The 27,964-nt window shown below is 39.6% G+C and overlaps 1 protein-coding gene across 1 annotated transcript; it reads left to right on the top strand.

Moving 5' to 3' along the window:
• Positions 1 to 27,489, top strand: LOC122640976 (probable starch synthase 4, chloroplastic/amyloplastic). Its single transcript, XM_043834281.1, has 10 exons — positions 1 to 201; positions 1,628 to 1,862; positions 2,793 to 2,874; positions 3,008 to 4,112; positions 4,200 to 4,251; positions 26,377 to 26,499; positions 26,613 to 26,688; positions 26,787 to 26,971; positions 27,073 to 27,267; positions 27,352 to 27,489. The coding sequence occupies exons 1-10, from the start codon at positions 62 to 64 to the stop codon at positions 27,472 to 27,474; spliced, it is 2,316 nt and encodes a 771-aa protein (XP_043690216.1). The 5' UTR covers positions 1 to 61; the 3' UTR covers positions 27,475 to 27,489.
• The last annotated feature ends 475 nt before the right edge of the window (positions 27,490 to 27,964 follow it).

The raw sequence follows: 27,964 nt of genomic DNA, 5'->3' as shown, positions 1-27,964 counted from the left end.
GTGGTGGAAACCGTTTCTCTCTCTGTAGATCAGTTTGTCTCTGACTCTCCACAGAGGTTTAATGGCGACGAAGCTGTCGACCCTTTATGTGGGGCATGGCTGGAATGGCTTTCGCTTCTCCAGTAACTGGAATCCACGGCTGCCTGTAACTCCTGCTCGCTTGCTACCTATCTACTGCAAGATGCGCCAGAGGACCTTCAGGTTCTTTCTTTCTTACCTCTTTCAATATCTAAGTTTAGTTCACTTAAAAAATTTGACACTGACTGGACTTCTCTTTTTTGGTTTTGATTCATTCTTAACTTTCTTTCTGTTTCCTTTACTAACGAAATGATGGGTTTTTGTATTCTGCAATTGTATTTAAATTATGTGTTTGTTCGGTTTTGGGATCCTATTTTGAACTGTTGTAATGGGCTGTTTTTCTCTTCTTGTATACTAACTTTGTTTCTTGTTTCTTGGAATTCGTGGATCTTTGTGTGATGTTTGCTTCTTCTTCTCCCATTCGTGGTAGTGTTCTTGAAGCCTTCCGTTCTCTCTGCTTTCATTTCAATCGAAATGCTTTTTTAGCATCATATCCTACTATTTTCTAATTCTTTCTATTGTTTTGCCAATTATCTAGTGTGGGTTTAACTCAGAATTTTTTTTTGTCAGTAATTTTTATTTTATTTTATTTTTATCAATGATCAATTCTATTTAGTGATTGTTTCAGAAATTTTATGTTCGAAATATGATTGGTTCTTAATAGAGTTTTCTTCCTGTCTAATGCAATATATAATATCCCTTTAAATTTTGGCTGATTTCGTTTATGTTGATTCATAGGTCATTGATAAATTATTGAGAATTTGAAATGGGGAAAAAAAAGAAAAGGATAAAGCCTTGGAACTCATAAAAGAAAAAGTCTTGGATGTCCTTTCTAATGAATTCTCCTGATCTAAAAACTTCCTCTTTGATGTTCTTTCATATGTGGAGAATCTTTCAATGAAGAATGTGATATCTGAGCTATTTGTTTTGCTATTGCACAGCTCTTAATTTGTAGTTACTGTCTTAACTTACATGGAACTATGGTCCTATTAGACCACGCTTTGTGAAATGGGCTAAATCTAGTTTGCAAGTCTGAAACTTCTAGCAACTTAAATTATGGGAAGAAAATAGTTTTTGCGTGGGGCTCTTACAGGACTACAGAAATGAGAACTAAAACCCCTAAAGCTCTTCTTCACTCTACTTTTTCTTTCTAAAATTAGGTATTCTGTAAAAGTACATTTATGAAATAGAAGCAACTGAACCAGAGAGCGATGGATGAGTTTTGGTTCCGTTGGATGTAGAACCCTGGTTTCTTGAATAAAGAGATGAAAACCCACTGCAATTGTTGGAAGTACATTTACTTTAAGGAGGCTCATGTTAGAATTCCAATTTTTGTATCTATGCTCAAATGTGATTTGTGGAAAGCTCTATAATTCAAACTTCTTACTTCCTTTTTGGTCATAGAAAGCACCTCATAAAGTAAAATAGAAACCATCATTCATTATCTTGCTTGAATTTCTTTTTGAACTTCTTCCGTAATGTAATTACTGCATGTAACTCTCTCAAATTGTTAGTTCACTGAATTGACAATATATTGCAATTTGTTCAGTTCCCAACATAAGAGGCAGCAGGCCAAGAAATTCTCTCCTAAACCACCTCCAATGGATGCAAAACTTCAGACAAGTGATGATGAATGCAGTGAAGTTCAAAATACTACTACAGATGCCATCACAAATTCCCCCGAGGCAACCACATCATCCAGTGCTAATGTTGATACTTGTCTTCCTGCTGAAAATACTGAGACATTTTCTTACAGTTCAACTCTTGTGGATGAAAAACCTCCGGTATTCTTTGGCCAAATGCCTATTTTTGGTTCAGTCCAGATCTATGTTTTGCTGTTTTGATAACTTTATTGATGATTTAATTTTTGTTTCATGGTCATATGTGAGTTTTTAGAAAGTCTGGTCAAGGAGGGAGATTAACTGAAGACAAATAAGAACCAGTTGAAGGTGTAAATTTGATTCTTCAAAAAGAAACCTTTCAGACAAACAACATATTACCTTGATGCAGTCTGATTGGCTGTTACTGGACCACAATACATCTTTTGCAAGAAAAAAAGTACATGTTTAAGACATGTGATGGAAAGAAGATATCTAAATCTAAAAACACACCTTGACTCATGCTTTGATGGAGGGTAACTGTCTAACAAATAGATGGACTAGTAAGGAGAAAGGTAGGTTGAACTGTATGTTAGTGTACATCAGGTTTTCATTTTTCCATTCTATATTCAGAACCGTTAGTATGCTAAAGCACTGCATGTTATCACATGTGCATGATCTGGACTTCTTCTCATACTTAACATTTACTTACTGCTCCATCAAAAAAGAGTAGACGTGGATCCCTTCCAGTGTCCTGTACCCCCTCTTGGTTCTTTCCTTCATCTGGATACTGTATGCATTACTCATACGATTTAACCTTACCCCACCATAGAACTTACTATGTTCTTAGGTAGCTAAATTCAGATTTTAAGATTTGTATGTTCATACTTCATATAGTGAAAGATTTATTAAAAATTATGAACTACTTCATGTTAATCCTTGTCCTGTACTTCTTAATTAGTTTCTTAAGGAGCACCCTATACTACGTAATTGTTAGTTGTTGTATAGACCTGAGTTTCTGAACTCCATTTGATTGTGCCTTGAATCTGTCTCGTCCTTCTCTCTTTTACTTACAAATAGTTAACTGTAATAGGAATTATTTTGTTTTTCTTACAGACAGAGAATGGTGATGGTGGAGAGCAGCTATCAATTGTTAGACTTGAGGATTTGATAGGAATGATAAGGAATGCTGAAAAAAGTAGGCAATTTCACTGTTTATTCTAATGGCTATTTAATTGATCTTCTACAATAGCTCGTTGGATTTTCTAATATTATTTCATAGTAACATACTTACACCCCCAACCCCCTAACCCTTGTTGAATGTTCACTAGATATCTTGCTTCTGAATGAAGCTCGGATTCGTGCACTTAAAGATCTTGAAAATATTCTTAGTGAGAAGGAGGCTTTGCAAGGAGAGATCAACATCTTGGAGATGAGGCTGGCAGAAACTGATGCAAAGATTAAAGTTGCTGCTCAAGAAAAAATACATGTGGAAGTCCTTGAACATCAGTTGGAGAAGTTGAAGAATGAGCTTGCAGGAAGAACAACTGCTGGGGAAAGTGGCCATGATGCATATGAGGACCGAGACCAAATTTTGAAGGAAGGTCTTCTCTTACATAATAACAGCTTATATTCTCTTGGCGGGGTTCAATCTCTCAGTGAGGAGTTTAGTTCATTAAGGAACGAGAATATGTTGTTGAAGGAGGATATACGAGAACTTAAGGCAGAACTGAATGATGTCATGCAAGCTGATGAGCGTGTATTGTTGCTAGAGAAAGATTGCTCTTCTTTGGAGGCTGCATTGAAGGATTTGGAGTCTAAACTTGTGGTTGCTCAGGCAGATGTTTCAAAGCTTTCTTATTTGCAATTTGAATGTATTGACCTGCGGGAGAAGATAGGAAATTTGCAGGGATTTCTTGATAAGGCAACTAAACAAGCAGATCAAGCTATATTAGCATTACAGGAAAATCATGAGCTACGAAAGAAGGTTGACAGTTTGGAAGAATCCCTAGAAGATGCACATGCATATCGATTATCGTCAGAAAAGATGCAACAATATAATGAGCTTATGCAACAGAAAATTAGACTCTTGGAAGAGCGCCTTCAAAGGTCTGACCAGGAGATTTATTCTAATATTGAGTTATACCAACAATCTGTGAAGGAATTTCAAGATACGTTGAATAGTCTGAAAGAAGAAAGCAAAAAGACACGAGATGGACCTGTGGATGATATGCCATGGGAATTTTGGAGTCGGCTATTGCTCAGTATAGATGGTTGGCTGCTTGAGAAGAAAATATCATCCAATGATGCAAAAATTTTAAGAGAAATGGCATGGAAGAGAGATGGACGTATTCGTGACACATACTTGGCATGCAGGGACAGAAATGAACATGAAGCAGTGTCTATGTTTCTTAGGCTGACGTCGTCACCAACACAGTACTTTTCATTATATCTAATTTCCATTTTTGCTTCTTAGCAGTGAATTTTTAGTGTTTGACTTGTTCTTGTTGTCGGTCATTATAGTTCTGGGTTGCATATCATCCATATTGCAGCAGAAATGGCACCAGTTGCAAAAGTAAGTTTTCAATTTATCTAAATATTCTAGATATACATATGACTAATTTATGTTACTTTTTATATTTTCCTCTTTAAATTTAACCTTTTCTTTGTATTCTATTTATGAGCTGTCAATATTATCTAAGAACTTTGTCATTTGATGGGACCTTCAAACTTCATAATGTTATGTAAGGACTTCTGAGACAGAGCACTTGTTTAATAAATGGCAAGGTCTGTTTAGATACCAGTCATCAAGAGGCATGGAGAATTCATTATGTAAGCACATTTGAAGTTGTCAATTTACATTCAACTTGATCAGTTAAGTGTGAGAAACTGACGGATACAGGGTTTCTTCCAGGCAGATTTTTGGGAGTCTAGGCGGTTGTTGCCTTATTTGTATTGAACCCCTTGGCCCTTATTTATGACAAATATCATTTTAAATAAATGAATTCAATGAAATAGTTAAAGAATCAAATTCCAAAAGGATAAAAAGTCAACACCCCTAGTTCAAGAACAAAAACTGGATTTCGGAGGTAGGTGAAATTTAACTTTCTAATGCTGAAGTTTTTTATCAAATCTAAAAATTTTATAAATCTTAATATGGTAAGACATTACTAAAAACAAAAAAAGAGGTAAAATATTCATTTGTTTTGATATGTAAAAAAATATTTTCATTCATAGCGATTTTGACAAGATTGCTTAAATCTGATTTATACTGAAGAAGTTATGTACCAATCAAACTTAATTTGGTGTGTGTGAATGCTATCAAAATCATCCTGAATGAAAATATATTTTTGGACATCAAAACAAATGAATATTTTACTGTACTTTTGGTTTTTAGCAATGTTTTACCATATTAAGATTTATGGAATTTTTAGATTTGACAAAAACCCCAACATTAGAAAGTTGAAAATTGCACTTACTGTCGAAAATCCAATTTTTGTTCTTGAATTGGAGGGTTGATTTTTTTTTTTCTCCTTTTGGAATTTTATTTTTTTAACTATTTTTATTGGATTCAAATAGGGGGTATTTGCTTATTTATGAATAATATCTTAAGTAAATGAAATACAAAAACATCTTAAGTAAATGAAATACAAATACAAAACATTTACATTCATAAAAAAAAAAAAAAAAATACAAAAGATTTACTTAAATGATATTATGCATAAATAAGTCTTTGTATACCCAGGTTTGCATAAATAGGTGATTGTATACCAAGATTTCCGACCGAGATGACCAAAACCACTGAGATCTTGCCTCTCGGTCGAGATCTGACACTCATATAAAGGAGTTTGGGTCGAGATCTCGACTCGGATCTCGCTCGAGTTGGGGTAATTTTTCGTATCGCCTGATATCTTGTCTTGAGGTCTTCAAAAACCGAGAAACTCGTCGAGATCTTGCAAGATCTCGCGAGTTTTAGTTCTATATTCCTTCCCCATGAACTAAATCTTCTTAACTCTTTTTTTTGAAGATTTAATGTGGTAAATGTTCCCATATTTTCTTGAGATTAGGCAGCCATGTCGGATGAGTCAACTACATCTATTGGACATTAAGGAATAGTCCAACAACGTGAACATGACTTTCCTTCGTCCTGTCGAACTTCGTCAAACTTGATGGGAGCAACTACTTGATGTTGTCGAGATCCTGCTCTCTTGCCTTTGAGTCGTGGTCTTTCTGGCTATCTTACAGGGGCCTCTGTGAAGCCTACTACTGCTGGTCCTGCTCAAATTAAATGGGAGATCGATGAATGCTTAGTGATGTCTTATCTTCTAACCTCCATTGATCCTACAATTGCCCAGGGATATCTCCTTCATGAATCTGCTGCAACCATCTGGAAGGTTGCCTAGGAAACATATTCCCAAGTTGGCAAGGATGCACAATGCTATGAACTCTAAAGAAAAATTCACAATATGCAACAGAAGGATCTCTCTCTCTCTCTCTCTCTCTCTCCAAATATTATTCTACTATGCGTGGTCTATGACAAACTTTGGACTTCTATGGTAGATTTATTGCGACATATGATACTGACATTGTTTCCTTTTGCAAGTGGGAAGATAAACTCTGGGTGTATGATTTTTTGGCTGGTCTGAATATGGAGTTTGATCAAATCTAGGCACATGTTCTCAATTGAGATCCATTCCCTAATCTTGAGCAGGCCTATGCTCTCTCGTTTCTTCTGAGGAAAGTCGCCGTACTGCTATGGTTCACTCTATGCCGATGGAGAGATCTGCAGTTTACACCAGACTTAGTACTTCTTCCCGTGCGATCTCTCCCCAGGGAACTCCTGTCCGTGGGACTGATAGTTCTCTTCTGAGACGGCTCCTGTCAAGTGTGATTATTATGGGAAGGAGCGTCATACTAAGGGTCGATGCTGGAAGCTTCATGGTCGTAGCTAGGGTCGTTTGAATAGTGCTGCTGCTGCCCATTACACTATTGTTAATGAGACCTCCATTGATGCACCTCTTTCTTCTGACGAGCTTCACCATGTACGTCATTTGATGTCCAGGCCCGAGATCTCTTCTTTAGTGCCAGTGCTGCTTTTGCTACTATTCTCCTTCAATCACTTGATTCATCTCATCCTCCCTCAGGTATTCCTTTCGGTGGCCACTGTGCCTCGGTCGTTTCCATTCCCTGGATAATCGATTGAGGGGTCACTGATCATATGACTAGCTCATCTTCCCATTTTTTTTCAGTATTCTCCGTTGTCGGGTAACAATAGGATTCGTGTGGCTGATGGATCCCTCCCCTCTGTTTCAGGAAAAGGGTTCATTAAATGTTCCTCCACTTTATCTCTTTCCTTTGTATTGCATGTCCCTAACTTTTCTACTAATCTTTTGTCTATTAGTTGTCTCACAAGGGATTTAAACTATAAAGTAACCTTTTTCCCATTCCACTATATTTTTCAGGACTTGAAAACGGGTAGTACGATTGGCAGTGGTAGGATGGATGGTGGTCTATACTTGCTTGAGGGCTCTTCATCAGCATTGTAGACTGTTGCTTCTCTCTTTGGGTCATCTACCCTTGCGTTATCTGAACTCCACAAGTGGCATCGCCGGTTGGGTCATCCCCCTTTAGGGACATTAACTAAGTTTTTTCCATATTTATTTAAATAGTATAATCCAAATGGTTTTATTTGTGATGCTTGCACTTTGGCAAAGCAGACTAAACTTATTGTCCTATTTCTGATAAGAGAAGCTTAATTCCTTTTGGTGTGGTTTACTCTGATGTGTGGGACCCTTCCCGGTCTATTTCTGTTTTTGGTTTTCGATGGTTTGTTAATTTCATTGACTGTTTTAGTCGCATGACTTGGATTTACTTGCTTCACCAGAAGAGTGATGTTTTCAATCATTTTAGGTTTTTCTATAAGATGGTATAAACCCAATTTGATGCCAAGATTAAGATTCTTCGTGCGGATAACGGAAAAGAATATATGGTTGGTGCTCTCCAGTCTTGTCCCTATGATCATGGGATTATACACCACACCAGCTGTGTGGACATGCCGTAATGTAGTCCTAGATTGGTAGGAGGATCTATTATGAATTGGTGAATCGGCTAGGTCAAAAATAGATTTTTGATGAAATTAGGGTTAGGGTTCGATGTTAGGGTTATGTCAAGTCAAGGTAGGGGAGTCTATCAGTGAAGGTCCTAAAATGTTTTGATGGATGGAAGTGTGTAAATTTGAATGGGCAGCAAAGGTTTAGGGTTTCAGATTTTGGAAAAGAGGGGGATCTAGTGTTTAGGATGGGAATTTGGGGCTAGGGTTTGGATCGATTATTCCTAGTGTAGGGAATGAAATTCGATTCAAGTATGGTGTGTTTCTGATGGTTGGATTGGTCTGTGAAGAATTTGGGTAATGGGATGATGTCCAGAATTAGGTGGAATGTTGTGGTTTGAATGAGGTAATGGGAAAACAGTTTAGTTCGAGTATTTCAATTGGATAGGAGAATACTTGATCCAATTATGTAAAGGTGTTGTTAGCTGAATAGTTTGTTAAGAATTTTGGGAGATGGGATGGTTTCAAGAGATGGGTGGGAAAATTAGGGTTTTGGCGTGGTTTGGAGGATTAGGAGAAGAATGGGTATCGATGGGGTGGATCAAACTTACTGTCGTTGCAAGAGCAGCTCAGTTGGTTAGAGGATCTTGAATAAATCTTGAATCTTGATCTTGAACTTGAATGAGGTAATGGGAAAACAGTTTAGTTCGAGTATTTCAATTGGATAGGAGAATACTTGATCCAATTATGTAAAGGTGTTGTTAGCTGAATAGTTTGTTAAGAATTTTGGGAGATGGGATGGTTTCAAGAGATGGGTGGGAAAATTAGGGTTTTGGCGTGGTTTGGAGGATTAGGAGAAGAATGGGTATCGATGGGGTGGATCAAACTTACTGTCGTTGCAAGAGCAGCTCAGTTGGTTAGAGGATCTTGAATAAATCTTGAATCTTGATCTTGAACTTGAAGGAGAGCTTCAAAAGGACCACCCGGGCTTCACACCGCAAGGTATCGATTGGATCAAACACCAATCCCACCAACGAACCACCTAGGCTTCCCATAGTAAGGTGTCAATCGGATCAAACACCGATGAGCAGCAAAAGATTTTCATTAATATCAAAATTTGTGTTCAATACTTGCCCTCCTTACAACCTTATATAAAAGACTCAAAAATAGACTCCTACACTAAAAAAGAAAGGCCTAACCCAATCATTCACCTATTAGATAACTTAAACAGACTAGGAAACTGAAATAGACTCAAAACAAAGTCCTAATCCAGCCCCACTAAACACTTAAAAGAAAACTACTATAATCACTTAAATTGGACCAGTGGTTCAACCGGTTCAATTTTATGAACAAAAACAATAAAATAAAACTATGTATGGAAATAAACCAACTAATCCCGTATGTAACCTAATTACCCATATTTTAGGCCCATAAAAGTGGCTTTGTACATAGAAAACCCATGGGACCAAAGGCCTAATATGTATATAACCTAACCCTAGACTTAATTCCCATCAAAATAAGCCTCATTTGGTGATGTATCTGCATCACGTCGGTTCAGAATAAGGTTACTCTGCAACACAAAAGGGTTACAAATGTTATCACCCTCCTTCGCGTAAGATGTTTGTTTCCATGGATGTGGTCTTTCAAGAAACGGTCGCTTACTACTCCTTTCCTACATTTCTTTAAGGGGCAAAGTTCAAGAACTCGGTTTCGGTACAGGTTTCACCCTAGCCAAACACCGGGTAATTTTTCTTCTTCAATTTGATGACTGGTTTCAGTGGGGTTTAGACCTATTTTGCGGCTGAAACTTGGTACTCAGTCTATTTTAGGCCATTTAAACACAATGGAACACTCAGATTTTGCAAAACCAAAGTCCAAATAGGAGTTTCACTTCGGACCCTAGGTTGGTCGGCGACGACGTACTAATAGGCCCTATTCTACACATAATTTAGTAATTGCATATAATCAAATCATACAATTAATATATGATGAATTTCATGAATAATGGCTTATGAACAATGTGCCCACAACCCCTTTATTTATAATCAGAGATCATTACAATAAAGGAAATAAAATCCTAGTCAAATCACATGTGCATAACGAACCTGGACACTTTAATGTATCCGGGTCCAGGTCACAGGTCAATGGGTAATTTGTGAACATTCAATACTCCCCCTCAAGTTGGTGCATATATATCATCCATGCCCAACTTAGTAATTACTGAAGAAAAAGACTTATAACAAAGACTTTTAGTAAGGACATCTGCTAGTTGATCACTGGACTGAACAAATGGAACACATACAACTCCTTACTCAAGCTTTTCCTTGATGAAGTGCCTATCAACCTCCACATGCTTGGTACAGTCATGCTGGATTGGGTTGTGTGCTATACTAATGGCAGATTTGCTCACAGAGTAGAGACGCATGGGAAGAGTTGTGGGAAGTTATAGGTCTTGTAGAAGACCTTTTAACCATAGTAACTTACAAACTACATGTGCCATGCCCCTGAATTCAGCTTCAGCACTTGATCGAGCAACAACAGATTGCTTCGTGCTCCTCCATGTGACTAAGTTTCCCCCAACAAAGGTACAATACCCTAATGTAGACCTCCTGTCATCAGGGCAACCAGCCCAATCAGCATCCGTATATGCTTCTACTCGAGTATGGCTGTGAGGAGAATACAAAATTCCTTTTCCAGGTGAAGACTTCAAGTACCTCAAGATTTTATAGGCAGCCTCCAAATGAGAAGAGTGAGGGTCATGCATATATTGACTGACCAAGCTCACGGCAAATGTTGTTAGGTCAGGTATGAGATAGGTATATCAAGCGACCAACTAATCTCTGGTAGTTGCCTTTATCTACTGGATGTCCTTCCTTGCTCTTCAGATGAGTGTTAAGCTCCAGTGGTGTGTCTGCAGGCTTACATCCTAGCATACCCGTTTCACTGAGTAGATCAAGGGTATATTTTCGTCTAGACAGACACCTCTTAATGGCTCAATGAGAGAAGACACCTCTTCATTCTTAGGCTCCCCCTGGAGAGGTGTAGTGGGTGAAAAATAGGCCTCAGATTCACGAAAAACTACATCCATTGTAAGAAGCATCCGCTGTGTGGGGGGATGGCAGCACTTATAGCCCTTCTGAGTGATAGAATACCTTAAGAAAACACATTGTAGACCTCGAGGATCAAGTTTACCAATGTGGTGATGATTGCGTGCAAAAACAACACACCTAAACACCTTTGGAGGTACAACAAAGGATGAATTACCCAGAAAGACTTCAACATGGCAGCGAGCATCCAAGACCCGAGTAGGTAGGCGATTAATGAGATAAGAGGCAGCAAGCACAACATCTCCCCAAAAACGTGGAGGGACATTCATGGTAAACATGAGGGAGCGAGTAACCTCCAAGAGATGGCGGTTTTTGCGCTCAGCAACACCATTTTGGGCCGGTGTGTCAACACTCAACACACGAGGTCTGATGTATAATCCCATGAGTGTTAAAGTAGGTATGAAGATGACCGTCCATGTACTCCTTCCCATTGTCAGTGCGCACAATCTTCACTCGGGTAGCAAATTGATTTTCCACCATTTTATGGAATAAATTGGAAGCAAGTAAATATATCACTCTTCTGATTCATCAAATAAACCCATGTGGTCCGACTAAAGCAGTCAATGAAAGTGACAAACCAACGAAATCCAGATGTTGACACACTTCGAGCAGGGCCCCACATCTGAATGAATCAAACCAAAAGGAACTAAACTTCTTTTGTTAGAAATGGGAAAAGTAGCTCTAGTTGGTTAGCAAATATGTAAGCATCACAACTAATATTGTTCAGATTACATCTTTTAACCAAAGAGGGAATAAAGTAGTTAAAACCCCAAGAGAGGGATGGCTGTGGCGTTGATGCCATTTATTAAGTTCATCAAGGGTAGAATCTGGAGTGCCAAAAGGACAGCCGTGTGAAGTCAAAGTTAGATTTTAGGTTTAGTTATAAGAGAAGAACAAGGTGAGAGAGAGGAGAAGAGATGAGAGGAAGAAGAAGACCAAGAGAGAGTGTTACGGTTGAACCTCTTGTGTGTTGGGGAGACTTCTCCACACTCTATATTACTTGAATAGAACTAAAGAGTTATTACATCCACCTCCCTAGGGAGGTACAAGGTAAAAAGGACAAACAAGATAAAAATACAAAACAAGGCAACTAGTTCACAGCCTAGTTCCCAAACTATCTCTGTTACATAGTTACTAACAACTCTAAAACTCCCCCTCAAGTTGGAGAATATATATCATGCATTCCCAGCTTGCTTAGAAGAGAATTAAACTGAGGAGAGGCAAGGGCCTTGGTGAGGATGTCTGCCAACTGATCACCAGTCTTCATAAAAGGAGTACAAATGTAGCTAGAGTCTATCTTCTCCTTGATGAAGTGCTTATCAACCTCAATATGCTTAGTCCTGCCATGCTGAACAGGGTTATGGGCAATACTGATGGCAGCCTTGTTGTCACAATAGAGTCTCATAGGGCCTCCAGTGTCAAATCCCAGTTCCTGAACAAATCTTTTCAACCATATGGGTTCACACACTCCATGCGCCATAGCTCTAAATTCTGCCTCTGCACTGGATCTGGCTACAACGTGCTGTTTTTTGCTCCTCCATGTAACCAAATTACCTCCCACAAAGGTACAATAGCTAGAGGTAGATCTCGTGTCTGTAATAGAGCCAGCCCAATCTGCATCAGTGAATCCTTCCACTCTTAAATGATTGTGTCTGGCATACAACAGTCGTTTCCCTGGAGAAGATTTCAAATACCTAAGAATGCGATATACGGCATCCAAGTGGCCACTTTTGGGAGCATCCATAAATTGGCTCACCACTCCTACTGCATATGAAATATCTGGGCGTGTCATAGCAAGATAGATAAGCTTCCCAACAAGTCTTTGGTACTTTCCAGCATCAACCAGAGAAGGACCACAATCTTCCCCTAGTTTGTGATTTTGCTCAATAGGAGAATTTGCTGGTTTGCAACCCAACATCCCTGTCTCTGTCAACAAATCAAGAACAAACTTTCGCTGACATATGTTGATTCCTTTCTTAGTCCTTGATACTTCAATTCCTAGGAAGTACTTCAAGGGACCCAGATCTTTGATCTCACACTATTATGCCAAGTAGCTTTTCAGTATACCAATTTCAGCTATATCATCTCCTGTGACCTCAATATCATCCACATAGACAATGAGAGCAGTGATGGTACCATCACCCCGCTTGGTAAAGAGTGTGTGATCAGCTTGGCTTTGAGAATATCCATTCTTTAGGATGGCCTGTCGGAAGCGTTCAAACCATGCCTTAGGTGACTGTTTGAGACCATATAGTGCCTTCTTGAGGAGACACACTTTCCCTTCAGCTGAAGGCATTTTGAAGCCTGGTGGGGGCTGCATGTACACTTCCTCTTCCAAGTCACCATGGAGAAAGGCATTCTTCACATCAAACTGATATAATGGCCAATCTTTATTGGCAGCCAGTGATAAAAGAACTCTTATAGAGTTATGCTTAGCTACAGGGGCAAACGTCTCTTGATAGTTAATCCCATAGACTTGACTGTACCCCTTGGCAACCAACCTTGCCTTGTATCTCTCCACAGTACCATCAGATTTGTACTTGATTGTATAGACCCATCTGCATCCAACTGGGACACGTCCCTTAGGTAGATCCACCAACTGCCAAGTATCATTTTTCTCAAGAACCATTATCTCCTCAGACATAGCTTGTCTCCACTTTGGGTCAAGCATAGCATCACTGACATTCCTGGGAATAGAGGCTGTAGAGAGAGCAGTGGTAAAGGCAACACTTGTAGGAGAAAGAGCATCATAGGAAACAAACTGAGTTATAGGATTAGTACAAGTTCTTTTCCCTTTTTTAACAGCAATAGGAAGATCTAAATCACATAGAGAAGAAGGGATGTCACCTGACTGAGAAGGATGAGTCTCAGGGTGTGGATCTGGATCCAAAGAGGACTCTTGGTAGGTCTTCTTTCTCTCATTATGCACGCCTTCACCTCTCTTGTAGGTAATATGGTAATCCTTCTCCTTATCAGTACCACTATCAACCACTAAATCTGTATTCACATTCACATCCACAGCCCTGTGCTTTCCAATGTCAAGTGTAAAGGGAGATATGGGTAGAGGATAAAGGAAATCAGCAGCCTGTTCACTTCCACAATTCTCCCCCTGAAGAGGATGCTGAGAGGGGGCAAAGAAAGGGACAGATTCAAGGAAGGTGACATCCTTTAAAATAAAACACCGACGAGAAGAAGGATGATAACATTTGTAACCCTTGGAAGTAGAAGAGTATCAAAGGAAGAGACACTTGAGAGCCTTGGGATCAAGTTTAGTACGGGCAGATTTGTTTACATGCACATAACAAACACACCCAAAGATTTTAGGAGGAAGAGAGAAAGCAGAAGCCTTGGGGGATAAGATGTCCAAGGGAGATTTGAAATCAAGAAGTTTGGTAGGCATGCGATTGATGAGGAAAGAGGCAGTGAGAAGAGCAGCGGACCAAAAAGTCTTGGGGACATGCATGCCAAACAAGAGACTACTGGTGACCTCCGATAAATGGCAATTCTTCCTCTCAGCAACCCCATTTTGTTGGGGGGGTATCAACACACGCTAGCTGATGGTGAATGCCATTAGCAGTAAAGAAGGTTTGCAGACCACCAAACATGTTTCCCCCCCCTTTGTCGGATCGAACAACTTTGATCCGAGTGTCAAACTGAGTCAATCATCTGATAGAAAGCTTTAAATGCATCACAAACATCATTTTTATGCTTCATAAGAACAGTCCAAGTGGCACGAGAAAAATCATCAACAAAGGGCACAAAGTATCGATAGCCAAATAAAGAGGTAGTGGGAGAAGGTCCCCAAACATCAGTGTGCACAATATGAAAAGGAGCAGTGGTTCTATTACCATGATATGGATAAGAGGAATGACAATATTTGGCAAACATACATGGTTCATATTGAAAAACATGAGAAGAAGCGACAGAAGAAAATAAGTGAGGCAATTGTTTCCTCATTACAACAAAAGACGGATGGCCTAGACGGCGATGCCACAACATAATAGACTCCACAGAACTACTATCATCACGTCCACATACATAGGACCGAGCTGTGGGCAAAAAAGGCTCAAAAAAGTAAAGTCCTTGCTCCTCACGTCCACTACCAATAATCCTCTTCGTCACCAAATCGTGGAAAAGACAATAAAAAGGAAAAAAGGTGACACAGCAGTTTAAAGATTTTGTCAAATGACTCACAGAGAGAAGATTAAGGGTAAGATTAGGTACATGAAGAACAGATGTAAGAGAAATAGATGAGGTAACAGGGATACTGCCCTTACCAGAAATGGAGGAAAGGGAGCCATCGTCTACCCGAATCTTATCCTTACCGGAGCAAATGGTATAGGAATCATAATAATGGGACGTACCAGTCATGTGGTCGGTGGCACCAGAGTCAATGACCCAAGACTGGGCTGCAGTAGAGGCTGAGGTAGAGACCTGCAGAGCAGAGGATGAAGAAGAGCTAGCTGCTGTGGGTGTAGAAGGTATCCTCAACTGTGACATGACCCTACGGAACATTGCATCAGCCAAAGTAGAGTCATCCTGTGTAGCATCTGTTTCTGTCACAACAGAGTGGGCACCTCGAGCTCCCCCGCGAAGACCACTACGAGTCCCACCGCGTGTACCAGGAGGACGGCCATGAAGAGTCCAACATCTATCCTTAGTGTGCCCAGATCTCCCACAATGGTCGCATTTAAATCTATCTCTGCCACCACCACTAGTACCACCTGTCTCCACTGCTCTGTCCTCCCCATAAGTAAGCCCCTGGCCTCTACCACCACTACGTGTGTCCCGGAATGAGGAGGAATTGAGAGCTGATCTCTCAAGGGATGATGTTGGAGCAGGTGCCATAGCTGCACGCCGAGTCTCCTCACTCTGCAAATAGTTGCAAACCTCATCAAGAGATGGAAGAGGAGACCTGCCCAAAATCTGGAGCCTAATGGGTTCATACTCTGGATGCAGCCCACCAAGAAGAGTGAAGACACGCTCCTTTTCAAGAGCACGATACACCTTGGCCTCATCCACTGGGTTGGTCAATTGGAGATCCCTGTAATGATCATACTCCTCCAACAGGCTAATATAGGCATTGTAGTACTCAGAAATAGTCTTGTCGCCCTGCTTCATTGCACTAATTTTTTGATGAAGGTGATAAACTTTGGCGGAGTCACCCACCCTGTCAAATGTCAGGGCGACACTGTCCCAAATAGCCTTGGCAGTTTCCTTTCTCATAAATCTTCGCCCAATCTCGGGCTTCATGGAGAAGATAAGCCATGTCATGACTGTGGAATTTTCGGTCTCCCATTTCTCATAAGTAGGGGAACCAAGAGCTGGAGCAGTAATGGTGCCAGTAATATACCCAAGTTTCCCTTTGCTCCGAAGGGAAAGCTTCACTGAGTGGGACCAATCCAAATAATTGGTGTTGTCTAATTTTACAATGGAGATCTGTGGGTGTGAGTTCTCAAAGACAAACTGTGGAGCAGCTGGAGTAGGTTGTGATTCAGCCGTGCCAAGCCCAGAGACATCAGAATCAGGCATCTTGTGGGGATAAAAGAGGCACTTAACCATACACAAGGAAGTCCAAACAAAGTGGGGAGTACACACTCAACCCAAATGAAGATTCCAATCTCAAGAGATAAATTCCAGCAGCAGAAAAAGCAGAGGAAAAACTGAACAGAACTTCACCCAATCATTTTTAAACAAAAACATCCACTCATACAAGTTGTAAGACCTTTAACAAGGTATGCATACATACTTTTAAGCCAAGAGAGGAGTCCACGATGCTTCAAATGCAAGAAAAAAAGACAATAGCAGTCACAGTCGATACCTGGGCAGGAACAAAGAGACCCGGAAAAAGAGCAAAGCTCCAGCAAGAGAGCCCTTCAGCTAGGAGATACACATGGGGCTTGAAAAGCACACTTGTACGATTCTAACATGCCATTCCAAGCTCCAAACCCATGCCAAGAGAAGGAAATATAAGAGCTGCAACCCTGAGATGGTGGAAAAATCTGGGCAGAACAGAAGCTCACGAAACTGAGCTATGTTCAAAGGAACTCAGCAACGATCAAAGGAGGACCCAGGAGGCATGAAGAGGACTTAAAAACGATCTCAGTAAGCTGCTCCATGGTCCAAATACATGCTGAAATGCAGGTGAAACAAGGCTTGCAAAAGAGGACTGGCGGAAGCCCTAGCAGGTCTTTGGTTGTCTTCAAAAACCAAACAAAACTTCAAGGCAGCTCAAATAACTTCATCCAACATTGAAACAGGTTGTGTAGAACCTTTCTCATACCATCCCAACAAAACCTTTTTACATATGGTCCTTCTCCCTGGAATCTCTTGAGTTTTCGGATTCCAAAGAGAGGAAAAAAAATGAGAAGCAAAAAAGGGTAATACGACTCTCAAACCCTGTGGTGGCTCTGATATCAAGTTAGATTTTAGGATTAGTTAGAAGAGAGGAACAAGGTGAGAGAGAGGAGAAGAGATGAGAGGAAGAAGGAGACCAGAGAGAGTGTTACGGTTGAACCTCTTGTGTGTTGGAGAGACTTCTCCACACTATATTACTTGAATAGAACTAAAGAGTTATTACATCCACCTCCCTAGGGAGGTACAAGGTAAAAAGGACAAACAAGATAAAAATACAAAACAAGGCAACTAGTTCACAGCCTAGTTCCCAAACTACCCCTGTTACATAGTTACTAACAACTCTAACAGTCAAAGCAGAATTTGCAGAAGAGGATCCGTCAAGCACATAGAGACCACCAACCACCTTACCTACCAATCGTACGTCCCAAGTCCACGTCCTGAAATAAGCAGTGAGAAAGGAAAAAGGTTACTTTGTAGTTCAAGTCCCGAGTGAGACTACTAATGGACAACAGATTAGTAGAAAATTTCGAGACATGTAAAATAGAGGAAATATGCATTGAAGGCAAGCACTGTACAGTCCCTTTTCCAGAAATAGGAGAAAGGGATCCATCAACAACACGAACTTTGGAATTACCAGATAAAGGGGAATAAGTTAAAAAATTAGAAGAACCTGTCATGTGATCTGTTGCTCCAGAGTCAATTACCCAAGAAATGAAAACGACGGAGGAACAAGTACCACTAAAAGAAATACCTGAACTAGAATTGTCGGGCATGGAAACAGCAGAGGCAGCCGTAGAAGAAGTAGAGGAAGCATTAGTGTCCAGTGTCCAGTCGGCTCATCAAAGTATGAAGGTGCTGCATCTCGTCCTGGGAAAGAGGCCCGGTCTGATCAGAAAAGTGATCATCAGAAACAGATTGGTTTGCCTGGGCAGAACGGTTTGAACCAAGTCCCCGGGTATCGGTAGGACGCCCATGGAGCTTCCAGCAATGGTCCTTGGTATGACGTTCCCTGCCATAGTAGTCACACTTGACCGAAGGGCGATTATTGCTCATACGATCAGTCCCAGTTACACGGGTAGAATTCCCTCGGGCACCAGACTGAGAACCAGAAAGGAGAGCAGATCATTCTTGGGTAAAAGCTGAATCATTGCTGTCCGACGATCGTCTTCAGCAGCAACCAGAGAATACACTTGTTCAAGAAAGGGAAGAGGATCTCGATTTAGGACGGAGGCCCGGATCTGATCAAACTCAATGTTGAGACCAACAAGAAAATAAAAAACACGCAAGTCCTCTTCCCATTTTTGAAAAGCAGTAGTATCCGCATTCAAGGTAGCAATAACGGTCCCATAAAAGTCTAGTTGTTGCCACATGGTATACAACTTGGAAGAAGATAACGTCCGACGATTTCTTATTCCGATAAAAGTCTAGTTCATGCCTAGTAGTAGCATTGCCAATCTTAGAGTAAGTATCCTTGGCTGTTTTCCAAATCTTCGTAACCATATCAAGAAGAAGATAACGCCCGACGATTTCTTGTTCCATTGAGTTCACCAAATAGGACATGACAAGAAAGTTAGACGTCACCCATTTGTCCTGGGCAGCACCAACATCAGTTGGTTTGGCTACCGATCCAGTAATATAGCCAGAAAGACCACGGGAACCGATAGCGAATAGGCAGGAGCGAGACCACAATAAGTAATTTCTACCATTTAATTTAATGGAGCTGGTTTGGAATGAAAGGAAATCACGCTGAGTCGTGCCTTCGTGTCCAGATGAGGTAGTGGTAATGTTAGAATCTCTTGGCATGATGGCTGGTTGAAGAAACTCGAACAATAAATCACCGGGAAGGGTAAAAAAATCCGGACAGATGCTTAAAGCATATGGATCAGAAACACCCTTGGTGGGAGTCAACTCACTACCAAGGGTGACATGGAAGGCGGTAATAGAAAAGGGCTGAGAAACCCTTCCGTGAAAAAAGATGATGGGGCGGAAGGGCTTAGGGAGGCTGAAAAAAAGGAGGGGAGGGGGTGACGGAAGGGCTGAAGGTGGTGGTGTGGCAGAAAAGAAGAGGCGGAAGGTGGAAAGTGGTGACAGGCGGTGGTGGTGGCTGGCGGTGGCTAGAGCACAATCGTGAGAAAGAGGAGAGGAGAAAATAGAAAAAAACTCAATTCCAGGATTCCCGCTCTAATACCATGATGAATTTCATGAATAATGGCTTATGAACAATGTGCAAACAGCCCCTTTATTTATAATCAGAGATCATTACAATAAAGGAAATAAAATCCTAGTCAAATCACATGTGCAACATGTGCATAATGAACCTGGACACTTTAATGTATCCGGGTATGGGTCACGGGTCAACGGGTAATCCATGAACATTCAACAATATGAAATAAACATTACAAATTTAAAAGTGTACAACATCAATCTGTTTAACGTATTACATCTATCATCCCATGCCATATTTCCGAATCACGTATTCAGTCCCATATCGTTCCACAGTCTTCCTATGTCATAGTGCTTTTGTAGTGTTGCACATAGGTTTTTACACAACTCATATAAGTGTTGTCATCAACATATTCCAAGTTTCCTATCCGAGGGTATAGAAGAGGCGGTTGTGAAGAGGGCCATGAGGCGTGAGATCCATTGCTACTGTCATACTGAGGTTGTAGAAATACCATCTGTATGTATGGGTGTGGCTGGGTTAGGATTGGGAATATATCCATAAAACCTAACCCAGTGCTTTGATTGTCGAACTCATGTGCTGACTTCCCAAACTGACCATAGCCACTAAATTTGGAACTGGTGCTCTCTTGGCTATAATCGCAGTCATGCTGGGACTGAGATGCATGCACGACTGACGCTCACTAGTAGTATTATACTCATGCTTCCAAAACTTTCAAGCATGGTCTTCATACTCATGTCATAATCCTGAGCCTATGACTGTTTGCAACGCGGGCGTCTCTGGTCTGTAATGGGAATACTATGGTCCTGATCCTGTGTGGCATGCGTAAACTGAGTCTCACTTGTGTAACACACAAACCTTGCTTCCGTCCCCAGCTCATACTGTACTGCTCATGCATCCCCTCATGATGATCAAGCAGAAGCAACTCTAGGTCGAGTTAAAGGCGAGATCTCGCCTCTTGGTCGAGATCTGATACTTAAATAATGTGGTTTGGGTCAAAATCACGGTCAAACCGAAATCTCGACTCGACCAAGATTTCGACCCAGTTAGCGTAAAAATGCATTTCGACCTTCATCTTGTCTCGTTAATTTGAAGTTATTAACGAGATCTCGCGAGTTCTTGTACCATGTTAGGGGGAGATTAGTAATTCAAGTAAAGAGGTGCCTTTCATGATTGCTCCTATGGAGCTGCCCATGATGGAATAGGATGTAGAAATTGAAGATGGTGTAATTGGGAAGGAGCAGCAGCCCATGGTGCAAGAGGAACAACCTCCACCTCAGCCCACAGTTCAGGGGGAGCAGGTACCACTTATTTCTCCGTTGAAGGTTTTTGTACGCTCTCGGAGAAAGAACAACAAAGGGCAAGCTTCCAAGACCACTACCATCTATCCTAGCTAATCGGCCTTACCAGATTCAAGTCCTACATGTGTTCCAAATTTGTCTGGTAAGTCTCTTCCTTTTAGTGATTCAACTTTAGACTTAATAATTGCTGCTCGAAAACAAAAAAGAACCTGTATCCAACATCCCATCTCTAATGTAGCATCATAAGATTCTCTTTTTCCTTCCTTCCATGCTTTTGTTTCTTCGCTGTTGTCTGTTGTTCATCCCTAACACTTGGCAGGAAGCACTGGCTAATTCACAATGGAAAGAGGCAACGAATGAAGAGATGGGGGCTCTTGGGAAGAATGACACATGGGAATTGGTGCCGCTTCCTCCAGGAAAGAGGGCTGTATGATGTAAATGGGTGTTCATGGTAAAGCACAAAGCTAATGGAATTGTGGATAGATACAAAGCAAGGTTTGTTGCTAGAGGGTTCACACAGACTTATAGGATTGACTATCAGGAAGCTTTTGCACTGGTGGTCAAGAAGAATATAGTTATAGTAATCCCATCATGTGCAGTAAATCAAGGATGGGACCTCCTACAACTAGATGACAGGAACGGATTTTTGCATGGAGAGCTTGAGGAAGAAGTATACATGGAGATCCCACCAGGTTTTGTTTACCAGAAGACTCATGGGAAGGTTTGTACACTCAACTGTGCTTTCTATGGTTAAAAACAATCTCTCAGGGCTTGGTCTGATCGGTTTCATAAGGCAATGGTATCCATTGGTTACAAGCAAAGCAATGCTGATCACACTCTGTTCATCAAGAGGATATCAGCTCATATTACTATTTTGATTCTTTATGTTGATGACACTATCATCACTAGGAGTAGCATGGAGGAAATTTCTTCCTTGAAAAAAATCCTGGGACAAGAGTTCGAGATCAAAGACCTTGGATAATTGAGGTATTTTTTGGGCTTCGAGGTTGTAATACCCATGCCCAAAATACAAGGGTAATTTGGACTTTTCATTTGTGTGCAGAATTGGTACCAATGGACCAATGAAAAGTGGAATTTTGGTTGTTAGCATGCACACTAGAGGTAAAACCTTGCTAGTATTTTATTAGTATTAGTGCAGGGTATGCTTATTTATTTATTTATTTTTCCTTCTTTGTGCATGGTTATGTGTTACTAGTATCCAAATATATTTATTTATAAGTTTATTAACATCTAAGAGAGGTTAGCCTAGTGGTTAGGACCCCATATGGATTTAAACAGGTTTAAGGATCAATTCTTGAGGGAAGCAATTGAAAGGAATTTTATTTGTTTTGCCTTGGATAGCTTGGTGGACACAATATTGACTTTTGACTTGGGGACTATAATCGATATTGAAAGGAGAAGAAAGATTCTCTTTGTCAAGTGTACTTGAGAAGTTGAGATAAATTAAGGGAAGGGAGAGAATGAAGAAACTTAAAGTTTAATGAATTAATAAACTGTAAAATAAATTAAGAGATTAAAACTTAAAATTTAATTAAAAGGGGGTTGAAACCTATTCTAACAAATAAAGAAGAAGAAGTAAAGAAGAGGAAATAAAGAAGGATTGAAGAAGAAGAAATAAAGATGAAGAAATAAAGAAGAAGGAGGAGGAAAAACAAAAAAGAGAGAGGGAGAAAAGAGTTTCACGTAAGAGCAAGAGAGAAGAGGATTCATTGGGCTTGTCATTTTTCTTGTCATTTATTTAGAAGGTATATATTATCTTATTTTCATACTCTATATCATGGTCATTTGAATATAGGAGATGGAGTCTTAAGGTTGTATTGTTACAGTATATTGTTTTGGACAGATTCTATCTTTTGTTAGGAAAAGAATTGTATTTCTTAATGAGTGAAGATTTTGGGACCCAATTTTGGTGGGACTATGGATGACATACAGATGGAATATTGTTTCAAATTTGATACCCATCCAATTTCTTTTGATATCCCATCTGGATGAGAACTTGGGACTAGTCTGCTATCTTGGCAGAATTTGAACCTGAACTTGGGAATAATGAAAGCCCAACTAATACTTGGAATTTAGACTTGAAATTTGGTGTGAATCATTATTATTTATTCTAGTTTAATACAAAAAAATTCAGATTAAATTAAGTTTGGGATATGGTATTTATGTATCTCTTAAATATGTTGCGTAGATTCTGGCTGAATCTGTGCACTATGATTGAAACAAATGATTTAAATATAAAATAAGAGAATTTGGAGATGATTTTTGGTGGAGATCTTGGTATTAGGGTAAATTGGTCTCCTGTAAATTTTGAGAGTCTCTAGATATGTACAAGTGGGGGAAATATTGCAATTTGAGGGCTGCCCGTGTTTACAGGTTGGGTACAGCTTTGTAAGGGTACATAAACCTATTGATTTTGCTATTTATAATCTATGTAGGGGATATTGGATCGTTATTTTTGTGATTTGAAATGCAGTGAGAATTGAGTTAAAACTTGCAAGGTGAATGAGACCCCGCAGAACCTATGTATTATTTTCATATACAAATCTCTTTTCTTTGATTTGTCGTTTTATGAAATTTCATGATTTGAAACAACATGGCTATTTGTGCATAATTGTCTTGAAGTCTATTTTGAAGTATTATGCATGTTTTGAAATATAATTTGATTTCTATGGAAAGAATGCATGATTTTTACTTTATTAAAAGCATGATGAGACTTGTCATTTTATAAGATATGATTTGAATGTAATATTGTTGGACTGCAACCCTTCCAACAGGGGGATTATGTGTTGGGGTGGATTGTTGAGCACAGGAGTGAGGCAAGAGCGTGACGTTTAAGGACATGGTCCGGTTCTGTGAGCCAAGAGCTCGAAGTTCATAATTCCATTATGTTTGGTATGTGGACCGGGGTGAGGCAAGAGCGTGGCGTTTAAGGAACATGGTTTCCCCTCCATGGAGCCCGTTACGGTTACGTGAGCAAGAGCACGAGTCCCATCCTATTGATTATATTGGTGATATGTTGATTTTTAGCAGTGCCATTTTATGAACCTACTGAGGCTATTAATTGGAACTAGATTTATGAACTTTTGAACTCATGGCATGTTTTACTGAAATTTTTGATATTTTCAGATTTATATAACATATGTTTTGAGATTCTATTACATTTCGGGATATGCATTTGTTTATCGATATTTATGTTCTGTTTCCCCTTACTCATTAAGCTTTCCCCAAGCTTACCCTTTTATTTAACCACACGAGAGGACGAGAGTCGGAGCCATGCTCATGTGATGAGTCTTGGCTGGAGTTATTGGAGGAAATGATACTCAGATTGGGGATGATTAGAAAATTTATGGAATCATTTATCCTTCTTTTATTTGGAATGGTTGTAATGATTTTAGATTTGGATTTGACCTTGATACATGGTTTATTTTAATATTTAGATGGATGGATGTAATAGAGATTTATTCTTACTTTTAGTTGTGGTGCTACCAACACTTTAGTTTTAAATATTCGAATTCATATTAATCGAATGCTGAATTTAACTGTTTAAGTCTTCCGCTGTGTTATATGATGGTATTATTGAGGATTTATTTGGAGATTATGACTACTGGTTCAATTTTGGTTCATCTATCTAAAACCATTTCGATCTTGTGGATTTGTGTGACGACCCTTACCCCTAGGCCGGTTTGGGGGCGTTACAGAGGTAGCCTATTTAGCTAAAGGTATTTCTCTCTCACAATGGAAATACACTATTGATCTCTTGACCGATGCAGGAATGCTGGGGTGTAAGCCTGTTAACACCCTTGTAGGGCCTAATTCTCATCTTCGCAGTAAGGATGGAGAACCGATTGACAAGAGTAGCTATTTGAGGCTAGTTGGGAGACTAATCTATTTATCTCATACTCGCTCGGATATTGCCTTTGCTGTTACCATGGTTAGTCAATACATGCATGATCCATATTCATCTCACTGGGTTTGGGTTTTTTTTGTTCTTTTTTTTGTTTTTGTGTTTTTTTTTTTATGTTTTTTTTTTGTTTTGTGTTTTGGTGTGGGGGGGGGGGGGGGGTGGTGGTTTGTTTTTTCTTTTTTTTTTTTTGGTTGTTTTGTGGTTTCTGTGGTGGGGTGGGGGTGTGTGTTGGTGTTTGGTTTTTTTCCCGAATTTCGGTGTGAGGAATTCTGGGATTTTCAAAAACACTCTTCAAAAGGGTTTTCAAATTTTCATCTAATAAATTTATTTTTATTTTTTTACTTATTTGGTGTGGAAGGGCGGGGGGTGGGATAAATTCTATGCTTTTGTTCGGGTTTTGTTGGTAATCCGATAAAATTGGGGAGGGGGATAGGGGGAGTGGGGGTGTTTTCAAATTTAGAATTTTGAGCCATGGCCCATGACATTTGTGAGTTGCTTTGGCTTAGGGGATTACTTCAGGACCTTGGAGTCCCAGTTGAGGTGCCCATGCATCTATACTTCGACAGCAAATCAATAATCAGTATTGCCCATAAACTGGTCCAACATGATAAAACCAAACATGTGGAGATTGATCGCTGCTTTATCAAGGGGAAGCTAGAATAGGGTCTTATTTATATTCCGTTGTCTCATCTGGTGATCAGTTTGCTGATGTGTTCACTAAGGGTTTATCTATTAAGAGCTTCGTTTCTGTTATTAGCAAGCTGGGCATGATTGATATCTATGCACCAACTTGAGGGGGAGTGTTTAATATGGGTACAAGGGTATAATTGTCCAGTGGGGTTTAGCTTATGTTGCCCTAGCGGTATAATTGGAACTTGTACTTCTTATCATTCATTATAAATAAAGAGGGCTTGTGTCTCATTGACATAAGTTCAATTTCCCAAATATTCCATCAATTGGAAATAGAGAAAAACCATTTAATATTACACAATGTCAAAGTGTTACAAGTACAAGTGTACAAGTGTTATAAGTAGTTAAGTATAAGTGTACAACCAAGATTAAAACACCCCTACGAAACCGTTCCTTCAATTCTAAGTCAGTACCACATCGACATCTGGGAAATCTCGAAACCTTTGGGGAAAAAGGGTATACCTTTAAGTTTGAACCTTACATAAATCTTGCTCAAATGCGGCAAATAATCACTGTAGATTCGTTTTAGTAGTCCTCAACACTTTGTTCCACCAAGAAATATAGGTGATTTGGTAAAAAATACAAAATCGTGATTTTTTGTAGTTTTCTCCCTCTATCAGGCGAAACCACTTGAAACTGAATTGAAACCGAAATTTCGATCGAAGCAAAGCTTTTTTATATGTACATTTTGTACTGAAACCATTCATGGAGTGGGCCACTTGCATTCCTTGGCCATAATGTAGTGTTTTCATGAATTATGCCAGTACACTGCAGTTGACTGGAGAGGTTGTGTGGTTTATGGCAGATCCAGATGCATCACACTGCCTTGTGGTTGGGATATGCTCCATATTGATATCTTTTATCGATATATATATATATATTCAGAGCTTGTTATATTGAAGTATTTGCATTGAAACATCTTCTCTTTTCTTCTTATGGAATAACCTGAGCTCTATGCATCCTTTTTTCTTTATTAACAAAAGTATAGCGTGCTAGTTTGTAGGACTACATATTTATCTCCTCCTTTTCTAAGTATGCTATGTTTCTATGTTACATTTGAATCCTAACAATTAATTGAATGCTTTAAAGGTTGGTGGTCTGGGGGATGTTGTGGCTGGTCTCAGTAAGGTGCTGCAGAAGAAAGGACATCTTGTGGAAATTGTTCTTCCAAAGTATGATTGCATGCAATATGATCGTATTGGTGACTTAAGGGTATGATAATTGTTTAATGAGGCATAGATATTTATCAAGATACTTAGAATTGTATGTGTGAAGAGGTATGAATTTATGAGCACTTCTTTTTCTTTGCATAATGAGTTGCGCAGGCCTTAGATGTAGCAGTGGAGTCATATTTTGATGGCCAGTTATTTAAGAATAGAATTTGGGTTGGAACAATTGAAGGTTAAGAAAAAAATTCTTTTCTGATATGCATATTCTCAGAGAAAAGGAAAAAGAAAAAAGTAGCAGATCTAAGCTGATTAGAATTCTTATATTTGCAGGTTTGCCTGTCTATTTCATTGAACCTCATCATCCGGCTAAGTTTTTCTGGAGGGGACAGGTTTATGGGGAGCATGATGATTTCAAACGTTTTTCTTTCTTCAGCCGTGCAGCACTTGAGTTGCTTCTTCAAGCTGGCAAGAAGCCCGACATAATTCACTGCCATGATTGGCAGACAGCTTTTGTTGTATGGACAAGAGATATTCAGATCTCAATCACAAATGCCGTGTTTGTGACTTTTTCTTTTCCTTGATGTTCCAAATGATGATCAGATCTTGGTTTTTTCAGGCACCACTTTATTGGGACATATATGTTCACAAAGGTCTTGATTCAGCTAGGATATGCTTTACATGCCACAATTTTGAGTATCAAGGAATAGCCTCTGCTTCAGAGTTGGCATCCTGCGGCCTTGATGTTCACCAGCTAAACAGACCAGATAGGATGCAGGATAACTCAGCCCATGGCAGAGTCAATCCTGTCAAGGTAATGGAATTCAACGATTCATTAAAGCCGAGGGCAGTGGCAATTTTTTTTTGCAGCACTCTTTTACATGTAATCCATTTTCAGGGTGCCATTGTGTTTTCTAATATCGTGACAACAGTATCACCCACGTATGCGCTAGAGGTGCGGACTCCAGAGGTAAGAATTATTTTCTGGTGGAATTTTAATTGCTTGTGCTATTATTTTTAATTAATGCTAGTTGCTTCTTTAATCCAATGTTTGAAATTTCGGTTGAAATGACTGAAATTTCGCAGAATTTTTTGGTTTTGACAAAGGTTGTAATGAAACTGTTAAAATATGTAATCCAGAATAATACCGCCACGGTATTCTGGTCCTTTTGGGGTAATTTTATTCTTATGTTATTAAGTTTAAGTCAGCTATGTGGGTTTTAGTCCCACATCGCCTATTTCAATCCCTTTGTAACTTTCCCCATAATAGAGGGGCTTACCTATCAATGAATCTAAGTCATTCTTGTCACACCCCGACCCGGTTCATAAGGGCCAAGTGTGACTGGATATCTCTGGATGTCAGAGACATCCAACCAATCCATTAGGATCACTAGTGCAGTACCCTATTTATAATAATTATCACAATACAGAATTTAAACGCGGCAGAAGCAATTTAAATATTAGAGATACGGGCAATAATAAGAAAATCTAGTGATAAAACAGTTATATAT

The sequence above is a fragment of the Telopea speciosissima genome, chromosome 9, assembly GCF_018873765.1.
Source record: "Telopea speciosissima isolate NSW1024214 ecotype Mountain lineage chromosome 9, Tspe_v1, whole genome shotgun sequence".
NCBI lineage: Eukaryota > Viridiplantae > Streptophyta > Magnoliopsida > Proteales > Proteaceae > Telopea > Telopea speciosissima.
This window is presented reverse-complemented; position numbering and strand designations above follow the sequence as displayed.